General features: G+C 41.1%; 1 protein-coding gene across 2 annotated transcripts in view; it reads left to right on the top strand.

The window, feature by feature from the left end:
• LOC134741280 (neprilysin-4-like) overlaps positions 1-12507 on the top strand; it is an 88293-nt gene that overhangs the window by 48542 nt on the left and 27244 nt on the right. For both annotated transcript variants that reach the window (XR_010127871.1, XM_063673995.1), the window contains exon 3: positions 1921-2063. Coding sequence is in view for 1 of the 2 variants with exons in the window: in XM_063673995.1 (XP_063530065.1) it covers positions 1921-2063 (143 nt within the window). In the remaining variant the exon portion in view is untranslated. The remainder of the gene's footprint in view (positions 1-1920; positions 2064-12507) is intronic.

The raw sequence follows: 12507 nt of genomic DNA, 5'->3' as shown, positions 1-12507 counted from the left end.
ACGGAGTGCCGAATTGCAGCAGTTAAGTAGTCCGCACACTTTTATTGTGTAAACGTCACAATACTCATACATAAGGAGCACAAAAAATACTTCCATATTTATTTCATTACCTACGAATGAATCTGTTTTTGTTTATTAATTTTCTCATACCATTCATCTTTATTATACCTACTCGTTAAATATAAGCTTGTCTTCCTCGTTAGCACGTGCACATTTGTGACATTTTCAACCAAAAGGTACCACATTGTCGCTTGTTGATAAGGTGGTTTCTAATTGAAGCTATATGGAAATAGCGCCTTACTGACAAGCGACATATATATATAAGTACCCTTTTGGTTGAAAATGGCACATTTCTCGTCGCTTGCCAAGGCGCGACGAAAGGCAACTTGTATAAATTGTACAAGTTAAAAGTTTCAATTTTAGAACGCCTTTGACCTATCTGAATTTATAATACGTTTTTAAAAATAAACTAATGAGTTATTCGCAAAAGAACGCTAAAATTACTGATCAAAATATTCGCAAATCGCTTTATATGTAGTGGTCCTTCTGTACTTTATTCTGTGCTAACGATTATAGATAACAATCACTTTCTGCCGTTAGCGGTCGCTAGTCGTGCCGCATGCGCATGCGACCGAGCCCGATTCAGATGTAAAAATTGTCCTCAAATATGTATTTAACATATTTGGGGACAATCTTACACAGATCGGCCTAGCCACAAACCACAGGCCACAGAATAAGTAATAGTATAATCGTACAGAACGGCCACGCACCGCCCCGCCCCGATTCGAATTACCTCGCCCCGCGACAGCAGACTGGTCTGACGAGCTTTTGCCGACCGCTCATAGTTCTCTTTTTAAGCTACTTACTCACACAATAACGCGTGCCGCGTGTACAGACGTGCCGTTCACACATAGAACCGCAAGTGATTTTTGATGTATAGCGTGTCCGCCCTGTGCCCATTCTGAGATATATATACATCAGGAACAAATATCTGTGTTCATCACAAAAATTTATAACTAAATGCCCTTACCGGGATTCGAACCCGGGACCACCGGCTTCATAGGCAGGGTCACTACCCACGCGCCAATCACCAATTCGATTGTCAAGCTCGTATCAAAGCGTAACAAGTTGTTGAATCTGAACCGGCCTCCGGGAATTCTATTGTCGTTGTTTTCGGAAGAATGAGTCGCGCGATGACTGTCGGAGATTCGCGAGTGAAGATATGGTTATGGCACGATAATTTGCGAAAATTCTACGAACGTTAGAGGTCGAAGTAAGCATAAAGGATAAAATTAGATACCAACAACTAAGGTACTTACCATACTGAAATACCTTTGATATTAAAGTTAGATTAAGGGTGACTCACAATAGAGCGGTCCGAAACTCCGTTTTCTATAGAATGTTATAGAAAACAAAGTGTCGGAAGCCTCGGCCCGGACACGGACCGTTCTAGCGTGAGTCATCCTTCAAGGATGAGGAGGGCGCTCTATTTTCAATGTGTTTATGTATTTAGTCGTAAGGCAGCATGTATAACAATTATATTATATTACGTAAATGTTAATCCCAAGTTTCACGTTATAGCATGTCATTTAAATTAAGCGTAACTTTGATTGTATGAGAGCGGCGTTTTAGCGGCTAGGTTCGTGTGACTTGAATTTTTTTTAATTGTAAAATCTTTGCCGAAACGAAACAATGCCGTAAATGAGGGTAGTTTCTCGCCCCCCCCTGCCGCCACCGGCGCCCGCGCCGAGTCATCGGGCGCGTAGGGCTGCGGCCCGCAGTCTGCGCCGGTCCGTCACCGTCGACGCAAGCTCCTGATGATGCTCCTCGGTACGGAGTGAAACACACGATCTTTTTCGGCTTAAAATACGGCTTAAAACCCGTTATTAATATGTTTAATATGGAAAATCTTTGTTTCAGAGAACGCACAGTACGGTGCTCATCGGTCCTAATCGGGGCCCTAGGGGTCTCCCTGATCACCCTCGCGGTGTACACGGCTGTGTTAGTGCTTACGGAGCACTGGAGTCCTAGGCCTTGTGTTAGTGAGGAATGTGTTGGGACCGGTAAGTAACAAACTAGAAAATACTTTATACTTTGTAATATTATAAATGCGAAAGTCTGTCTGTCTGTCTGTCTTTCTGTCTGTGTGTTCCCTCTTCACGCTTAAACCGCTGAATCGATTTAAATGAAATTTGGCATAGAGATAGGTTAAGTCCCTGTGTTCGTGACTAGGCGCTGCGTATTTTGAAAATTCGACTTATTCTTGGATGGTGAAATAAAATCCGAAATTTAACGTGCTTACTCTTATAATTCTAAATGCTTAATCTACGTGTACATGATTCGAGGATATTGGGGTAGAGGGGAACAATATGTCGTGACGTAGGGTGACGAAAGCGTATATCGGGCTCCGTATTGGCCGCGATAGGTATCACGCGACATACGCAACTGCGTCTCTCCGACAAGGCGACAAGAGATGTCGCTGTGAGTCTCGTACGGAACATGCCCCCGGCCTTGAAAGATCTGGCTTTCAAGAGGATTCTTGAGCGTCTCTCCTCTCTTCATCTGGCTGAGACACCAAGGGGCAGATTTTGGTGTAAGCGCGTCTTATGGTGCCTGATGCAGTATGGATGTCTGCCACTCTTGACACTCCGTCTCGCCCAGGGATAGTCTTGACGACACGTCCTAAATGCCATTTTAGCGGAGGCAGATTGTCGTCCTTTATGAGAACCAGTGTGTTCGGCTTCAGGTCTTCGCAGTGGCTCCTCCACTTGGATCGCGTCTGTAATTCGGAGACGTACTCCTTGGACCAGCGGGCCCAGAAATGCTGCCTAATCTTCTCCACCATCTGGTACCGGTTGAGTCGATGAGCAGGCGCGTGCTGAAGGTCCTCTGAGGCGGGCGACGTCAAAGTGCGACCGACGAGAAAGTGCGCAGGGCTCAGAGGAAGAAGATCGTGCGGATCCGATGACATGGCGTATAAAGGACGGGAATTTAGGGCCGCCTCAATTTGATTTAATGCCGTGCTAAATTCCTCGAACGTGAGGTGAGCGTTACCAATAACACGGCGTAAATGAAACTTACATGATTTTACTCCAGCTTCCCATAGGGAACCAAAATGGGGTGCGTAAGGTGGAATAAAATGAAATTTAATATTACAACTAGTAGCGTAATCTGTGATGTCGGGACTACATTGCGATAAAAACTTGGCAAAGTCGTGCATCAAACCCACAAAGTTCCTGCCATTATCTGAGTATATTTCGTTAGGCTTTCCGCGTCTCGCTATAAAGCGTTTGAGAGCTAGAAGGTAAGCATCGGCAGTCAGATCGCTGACAAGCTCTAAGTGGATGGCTCGCGTGACGAAACATACAAACAAGCAAATATATGCCTTCACAGTTTGAGCACCTCTGCCTTTGCGGTTCAATATGAAAACTGGCCCTGCATAGTCCACGCCGCAAGTTAAAAAAGGATATGTAGGCGTAATTCTCTCCTCGGGTAGGTTTCCCATAAAAGGAAGTAAGGGTTTTCCCTCTTAATCGCTTACAAACAACACAGTCATAAAAAATCTTTCGCGCTAGATTCCTACCACCTAGTGGCCACCAAGCATCATGCAGTTCAAAAAGAAGGGCTTGAGGCGCAGCGTGTAGAAGTTTTTTATGTTCGTGGCGAAATAATAAAAGCGCAAAGTGATGTTTGCTTGTTATTAAAATCGGGTACTTTTTTTCGTAAGCAAAGTATTGCGAATAACCAATGCGACCGCCGACTCGCATAACGCGATCTTCATCGATAAACAAATTTAATTTACTTAAATTATGCTTAGTTTTAATTGTTTGTTTATTAGTCAATAGCTTGTACTCATCTGGAAACGATTCCAGTTGAGACAGCCTGACTAATAAATTTGTTGATTCCCGCAGTTCCTCGACGCTAATACTGCCCGTACGCTTATTATTCTTATTGCGCGCGTTATGAATAAAACGTAAAACATAAGCAGCGGCGTGTATCATGCGCGAGAACTGAGAAAACCGCTCGAAAGGAAATAATGCCGCTTGTGTGGTAGCGGTAAGCGCTAAATCTACGTTAGATTTAACCTCCGGCAGTATGTCGTGCGCATCATTCGAATTTGGTAATTTTGGCATGTTTTTAGGGTCAAAATTAACATCCTGCAGAAATTCAGGTCCTTCCCACCATAAACTGGATCCAGCTAGGTCTTCCAATCGAACGCCTCTCGAAACTAAGTCGGCTGGGTTAATTTTACCGCTGACGTGGCGCCATGGAAGCCCTTTGGTTAGTTCATGGATCTCAGTGACTCGATTCTGCACAAAAGTTTTTAATAAGTTAGGTGCCATGCGCAACCACCCTAAAACGCAAGTCGAATCGGAATAAAAAACGACGTCATCAAATTTGCAATGAAGACTATTTATGACCTTGTCATATAATTTAGCGCCTAGAAGTGCGCTGCAAAGTTCCAGACGGGGCGTACTAAGGGCTTTAATAGGACTCAATTTCCCTTTCGAACATAACAATCGTGAGCATACTTCATCATCATCATTTATTGTGCGAATATAAATGCAAGTGCCGTAAGCAACCTGTGACGCGTCTGTGAAGATATGCATTTCTATGCGCGTATAATTACTGCTACCTATTACATAACGCGGCACTCGGATAGTACTTATAGCAACTGATAACGATTTAGTAAAATCATTCCAGGTGCGCATGACGTCAGAAGGTACTTCATCGTCCCAATCAAGTTTAAGAAGCCATAAACGCTTGAGTAAGACCTTGGCGAGCATAATTGTTGGACTTAATAAACCTAAGGGATCATAAATTTGCGAGATATGTGATAAAATAATACGCTTGGTTACTTTATCATTGGGTTTCATTAAATCAAGTTGCGAGTTAAAATAAAATTGATCATAGTAATTATTCCAACCTATGCCCAACGTCTTTGAATTGCAGTCTTTATCGAACGTTAGTTTAGTTTGCGCGTCAGACAGTAGTGCGAAATTAGACTCTAACGACGGCTCACTAAAGTTGAATACCCACTTTCGTAACGGAAAACAACCCGATTGCAATGTTCGCGCGGTTTCATTGCATAATCGTAACAATTCAAGTTTATCCTGTGACCCAGTTATCATGTCGTCTACGTAAAAATCTTCGTTAATTATTCTTTTAATGTCGGGATCGGTGCATTCAGTGGCTAACTGTTTTAAACAACGGACACTTAAGAAAGCCGCCGACGCCATACCGTAAGTGACACGATTTAAGCGATAAATTTGTATCGGTTCGTCGGGGCTGTCGCGCCAAAGGATCAGTTGAAGGTCACGTTGATTTTCTGCCATTAGTACCTGACGATACATTTTAGCTACGTCCGCGCATGCCACGTAACGATGCTGCCTAAAGCGTAAAAGAATCGACAGAAGGTCGCCCTGGATCGCGGGACCTACCATTTGAATGTCGTTCAAAGACGTACCCGTGCTAGATGCCGTACTAGCATCGAAAACTGCCCTTAAACGTGTGGTTGTAGATTCACGAAAAATTCCATGATGTGGCAAAAAGAAATGCGGTGAGTTATATGACGTCACTTTACTCATGTGCCCTAAATCGAGGTACTCATGCATAAAGTCTGTATATAATTTTTTAAACGTTTCTGAACGCTGTAATCGGTTTTCCAGCACCAGTAAACGACGTTCAGCTTGAGGATACGTTTCTCCTAGCATTTCGGGTGGCTGCTTGAGTGGCATGCTAACACAGAACCTTCCTTCGCTGTCGCGCGTAGTGGTGCGAACGAAATGCTCCTCGCAAGCCTTCTCCTCGTCAGACAATGCGTCCCGAGTGGTAGGTACCTCCTCAATCTCCCAGAACCGCCGTAATAACGAATCTGTTGTTTGCGTAAAATTACATTGGATGTGGCCTTCAATGCGTGCGTTTAAATTGATAGGACCTGCTACTACCCATCCAAATTCGGTATTTAATAAGTAGGGACCGTTACGTAATTTTATTTTTTCCATCGTAAACAAATCCCAGAACTTATCACCACCTATTAAGATATCGAAATCTTTGTAATCTAAAAATTGCGGATCTGCCAGTTGTATATTATCTGGAATATCGAATTTTGCGCAATGTTTATATACAACTGGCATTGCTGTATTTATTTCCGATAAAACAAAACAATGCAAATTTGTTGTGTAGGCATTAATGCGCGATTTTACTTGAACATTGCAGGTTTGCGTACACTGCGTCACAGTACGACCTACACCGCTTATTTCGTGAGTGGACTGTACTAATCGTGCGCCTAATAAATCACGTAAGGATTCTTTTATAAAACATCGTTGCGAGCCATCATCAAGCAGAGCAACGACCGTATGCGGTTTATTATTTTTATCAATCACGTCGATAAGCGCAGTTGACAACAAGACCGGCTCCAAGATCGGGTACTGCGAAGGAATTCGCTGACAATGCACATTGACCGACACGGCGGCGGCCGAACTAGATGCAGCTGCGGCCGAAGTGGATGCAGCGGGGGGCGTGACGTCAGCGGGGGCAGGGACGCGAGCGCACTCATCACTAGGAGGATGGATAATTGAATTATGTTTATTATTACACTTGCGACACGGGCCGAATACGCATGACTCCACGGAATGTCCCGCTCGGAGGCAGTTAGTGCATAACTTGTTGTCGGCTATAAACTTAAGTTTAGATTCGTAGTTAATATCGAGAAATTTGACACAAGAATAAAGTGGATGACTTAAGTTACACATAGGACACGCGAATTTTGATTTGTGCTGTGATTTTTGTGGTTTGCTGTTGGTAGAAACATTGCAATTTACTTTGTTATTATTGTAGTTGTGAGTGGAGCTAGGAGTGATATATTTTTTGTTCACTTCGTGCTTATCGCGTACACTCGTACTTTGTGAATGTGATGCCTGCAATGTTTCTAACATATCAGCACGGTTTCGTAAAAATTGCAATAAATCATCCAATTTAATCTTCATCTGAGTGTCGCCGCTCGTAAGGCTACTTTTATGTTGTTCCCACTCGCGTTCAGTGGTTTTATCGAGCTGTCGCGAAGAACCGCGAGTATCAAGCAGTTGGTAAGTTGCACAACAAATAATTTATAGATTCTATATATCTTCAACCCTGCTTGCAACACTAACCTCTATATTGTCGATGGACATTAAAAAAAGAAAGTTAGTTCAAGAAGGAGGGAAAAACAATGTCAGACAAACAAATAGATAAAGTTGTGTTGAGGGAGTAATAAAATAAAAGAATAGATTACCAGCTGTGGTAAGTTTCCTATACAATTTCTATTCTCTAATGAACCGTAGAATAAAGCATATAACAAGTATTCAAGTCCGCACTGGACGGTTGTGGAACAGCAATATGTAGTACAAGCAAAGTCGAGTGTGATACTCATTGCAAGTCAAGTCAATATATCAAGTGAGGCAATATCAGGGCAGGTTGTAAGGGGTTGGAGGAGACCTGTGGGGACCTAAATGGTTCCAACCAAATATGACTCGAGTAAGGGTATGTTACACAAGCGATCAATGTAGTGATTGCACACCTTGCCATGACCCCGTGTTGTGGCAAGATTAGTTCCCCGTGATGTCAATAGCTCGTCTAGGCGAGGCTAGACCGTAGCCGTGCAGAAGCCACGGGTCGCTCGAGTCAGATTACAATGTTAATAAATGTTCACAAAGTATTATGTAAATATTGCAGTTCCAAAACCTAAATGCAGATACTTTATTCAATATCAATTGTTAGTCTTGTCGTCTATTACATCCTCATCAATAAACGCGGCGATAAGATTAATTGGTGGAGATGCCGGAGATATTTCACGTTTACTGTGTGGGAACAGAAAGAGTGGGAGCTGGATCCTTTTTCAGTTACCTTACCAGTAGTAATTGTGTTTGACTCCAAGTAACAATCAAGGTCTGGAGGCCCGTAGTGGCTCCATCAAGGTCTGGAGGCCCGTAGTGGCTCCATCAAGGTCCGGAGGCCCGTAGTGGCTCCACAAGGGAGGCTCGTAGTAGCTCCACAAGGTTTAGTAGGATGTCATGTTGGCTCACCAAGAGCCGTAAAACAACGTGGCTCTGAACGACACAAAGGGCCTTATTTGGCTCTGTCAATATCTAGTAACAGCCATGTTGGTCCAACAAGGACCGTAAAACAACATCGCTCCAAATACCAACAAGGAGTCCTGTAGTGGTTCCACCAGGGAGGCCCGTAGTGGCTCCACAAGGGAGGCTCGTAGTAGCTCCACAAGGTTTAGTAGGATGTCATGTTGGCTCACCAAGAGCTGTAAAACAACGTGGCTCTGAACGCCATCAACAATCAACAAACAATCAACAAAGGTCTATACTATATTGACACTATGAAAGTAGTAGGGAGTCAATTTATCAAGTAATTCAAAGTTCAAGTTCCCACACAGCAGCGAGAAGTTGCCCAGATTGTTCCATACTTAAAGATATTATGTTTTTTAATTATTACTTTTAATTATATTTGAGGTTACAGTAATTTCACATATTTGTGGGTTACATTATTTCTACCATTCAGTGGTGCATATTTGATTGTTGCATAGTTCTTGTGTATCACATGAACCCTGAATAGGGTCAGCAAATACATATTATTAATTTAATTAAATGTTTAAGGTTTCTGAGATAATCATTTAAATAACAACAATAATTATGCAACAATTTACAATAATAATAAAAAGAAAACGAGATAATAAATACATACACAATGAATGTTTGTTTTAATATAATCTTATTTCGATATTATTGATTGAATTGTTTTGCGTTTCGATTCCACGTTCAAGCGTGTTGGAATGATATATGCCTCTCATTCGGACTGATTATTCAGTACAATGTCGATTGCGTCTATAAAAGTCTATCTCCCTTAATCGTAATCCTGAACGCATCCATTTCTGTATCAACCAAGGATGAGTCGGATGTTAGGTCAATTCGACTGTCTACTATCGGTTTTATTTTCGGTCGAGTTGAATATATCATTACTCGTATTAATGCCTAGGATTTTTTTTCCTATACGTAAAAGTAAGTAAAATCTAAACTTTGATGTGTATGCGATGTCGATTGTCTTTAAGATACATTAATTCGTACTCCTAGATGCTCAATCGATTTTTTACGGTTGGAGTGGCGCATCACTATTGCCGCGTTTTTTGGTTGTCAAACTGAAATTTTTTCACTTTGACATTGACGGGACGGAATAAAACAAGGGCGAAGTTTCTATAAGGTACAAAGTTTGTGTTTGGTTGGTACAGAAAAGTGATTTTTACCAGAAAAACAGTGAATTGGATCAATAAAGGAAGCGTGAATTGTGGTAAGCAGTGTATTCATAAAAAAAAAAACCCGCTGTGGGATGATAGTAGGAAGATTCTTCTTGATGTTGCCTTTTCATCAATGTTTGAAACTATATAGTAGAAGTTTTTGTCTGTTATTTCATACCTGAACTATAAGAGTAAGACATTCAGTGAAACAATAATACTTTGTTTAAACAACGTAATAGTTACTGTTATCACGATATCAACCAAGTTGTGTGTTATTTTCAGGCAATTGAACTTATTGCAGTTTTCATTAAAAAAAAAACGGGCAGGATCTTCACTCAATTAAAGACGTAATACATAAATCAACTGCAAAAATGGACGAAGCATTGCAGGCGCGTGTAAAAGTCAGACATCGTAGAGTAAAGGAATTGACAGCGAATGCTGCAGCTATACTTGAGGGAGGAGAAGTGCAGTTGATGGACTTGCTGCAGATGCGTACCCAGTTAAGGCGGTCTATTGATGCGTTAGAGAAGGAGACTCTCAACTTTATGCAGCATTGTGGCAATACTGGTAGCATGTCGGAAGAGTATATGGCGGATCAAATAATAGCGGAAGATGTCCTATCTCGACTAGACACTTATACCGAGTTAAATGTTAATAGTGAAAAAGGAACAAACCCTGGCCAAGTTGCAAGGCTACCGAAACTAGAACTCCAAAAATTTAGTGGAGATTTCCTGAAATTTACTGAGTTTTGGGATCATTTTGAGGCTAGTGTCGGGACAAGAAACCTAAAAAATGTGGATAAACTTTCTTATTTGCTTGCTTCGCTACAAGGAGCTGCGTTAGGAACGGTAGAAGGAATTTCCATTACAAATGAAAACTATGAAGTAGCGGTCAGCATGCTGAAAGAAAGGTATGGGAGTAAAGAGAATGTTATTGATGCTCATTATAAAGCCCTAATGAATATAAGAAAGAGTAACAATGACGCTACTAGTTGCAGACAAACAATAAATGCCCTCGAGAGACACTTACGTGTGTTACACAATCTGGGTGAGGATACCAACAGTAGTCACCTTCGTGTTCTAATGACTGATAAATTTCCTGAAAATGTTATTTACCAAGTACACCTATTGTCTCCTGAAGATCAAAGCATTGAAAAGCTGCGTATGGGTCTGGAACAAGTAATTACAGCAATGGAACGTTCAGGTCAGAATAACCAATCTGGAAGTTGTGTAACATCAAGCTCAACTCCATCACTTCCATCTACCTCAACAGCTTCATTGACAGGATTGGCAAAGGCGGGATCAAAAAGAAAGTATATCTCATATCAACAGAAGAAGGGCGGTCAGCCGTCTAAAAGAATCCGAAAGAATTGCATTTTTTGTGAAGGAACCCATTATAGTAACGAATGTCGGAAAGTGGCGAATCTAAAAGGAAGAAAGGAGAAACTAAAGGATAGATGCTACAAATGTTTTAAGCGAGGACACAACGCTTCAAGCTGCAGATTGAAGAAGAATTGTTACTTCTGTAAAGGTGATCACAATAGTGCCTTGTGCCCGAAGCAATTTAAGAAGACTAAGCCTGAATTTAAAGATACCGAAAAGGGTAAGACACTACATATTAATAGTGCTGTCATAGCAGAGACTGACACTTTAAATTCTACTACTAAAGAAAACTCATCATTTTTACAGATGGCAGTGGCGACAATCCACAACAAGAATAAGCATCTACCTTGCAGGCTGATTTTAGATGGTGGATCACAACGTAGTTACATTACCTCAGCAATAGCAAACAAATTAAAAATTATTCCAGATGGAGAAGATTTTCTCACGATGTACACTTTTTCGTCAACTTCACCGAAAACCATATGTAGCCCATCAGCTGAAATCAAAATTAAAACAAAAAGAGACATCATTAAGGAATTAAGAATCAACATAGTTCCTCATATAACAAGAGGTATTCCTATTGTAAAGATTAATATAGAAAAGCCAATAGATTTTCTAGCAGATGATGACACCAGGGGGGAAAATGTTGATTTACTAATAGGTAATGACTATTATTTTTCGCTTATTCGAAACGAGCGCATTGAAAAGGAAAACATGATTCTTGTAGATACAGATTTTGGTTGGATTGTATCTGGGAATGGCGAACAAAACAAAGAATATAATACTTTATCAGTCATTACATACTATTGTCAGTGCCACAATACCGATTGTACATACTTCAATGAACCTGATCTACCGCTAAGAAGTATTGACATGAAATTCCTTTGGAGTTTAGAAAGCATTGGTATAACCGATTCTCCCAAAACTACCAGAGAAGAAGAAGCTGTTAAATATTTTAATGAAACTGTACATTATAACAATGGCAGATATGAGGTCAAGTGGCCATGGATCCAATACCCGCCTGATTTACCAACCAATTATGGTTTAGCCTATGGCAGGTTAAAAGGTTTACTGCGGAGATCTGACGAGAGTACGCTCAGCGAGTATGACCGAATTATAAAGGAACAATTGGATGCAAAAATCATCGAAGAAATAGAACCTAAAACAGTACCTATCTATCAAGTAAGTCCTCCGGTACACTATTTGCCACATCATATAGTGAGACAAGAAGGAAAGAACGGGCGGATCGTTTATGATGGTTCAGCAAAAATAAAGGAAGGTAATAGTTTAAATGAATGCATGTACCGAGGTCCTTCGTTATTAGAAGATCTTACTGCGCTATTGATTAAATTTAGAACCGGCAAAGTAGGAATTACTGCAGATGTTGAAAAGGCGTTCCTACAAATTGGCCTCCAAAATGAAGACAGAGACGTGACGAGATTTCTCTGGGTTAAGGACCCTAGTAAAGAACTAACGGATGATAACATACGCCATTTCCGATTTTGTAGAATCCCGTTTGGGATAATTTCTAGTCCATTCTTGCTAACAGCATCAATTCGATACCATATATCCAAAACAAATGAAGCACTACTCACAAAAATAGCAGACAAGTGCTATGTTGATAATTTAGTGACATCTGTTGAATCCCTAGATGAAGCTTTACGCTTGTATGATGAAACTAGGACAGTATTTAATGAGCTTTCAATGAATATAAGAGACTGGGTGTCAAATGATAGTAAATTTATGGAGAAGATCCCTAAGAACCAGTCTGGAAATCAGTCAGGAAAAATGAAAATTCTGGGTCTAATTTGGAACCTACAAGATGACACTTTACAACTGAAAATG

This window comes from Cydia strobilella, chromosome 5 (assembly GCF_947568885.1).
Source record: "Cydia strobilella chromosome 5, ilCydStro3.1, whole genome shotgun sequence".
Classification (NCBI taxonomy): domain Eukaryota; kingdom Metazoa; phylum Arthropoda; class Insecta; order Lepidoptera; family Tortricidae; genus Cydia; species Cydia strobilella.
Note: the sequence above shows the minus strand (reverse complement) of the source record. Positions and strands in the feature narration are given on the sequence as shown.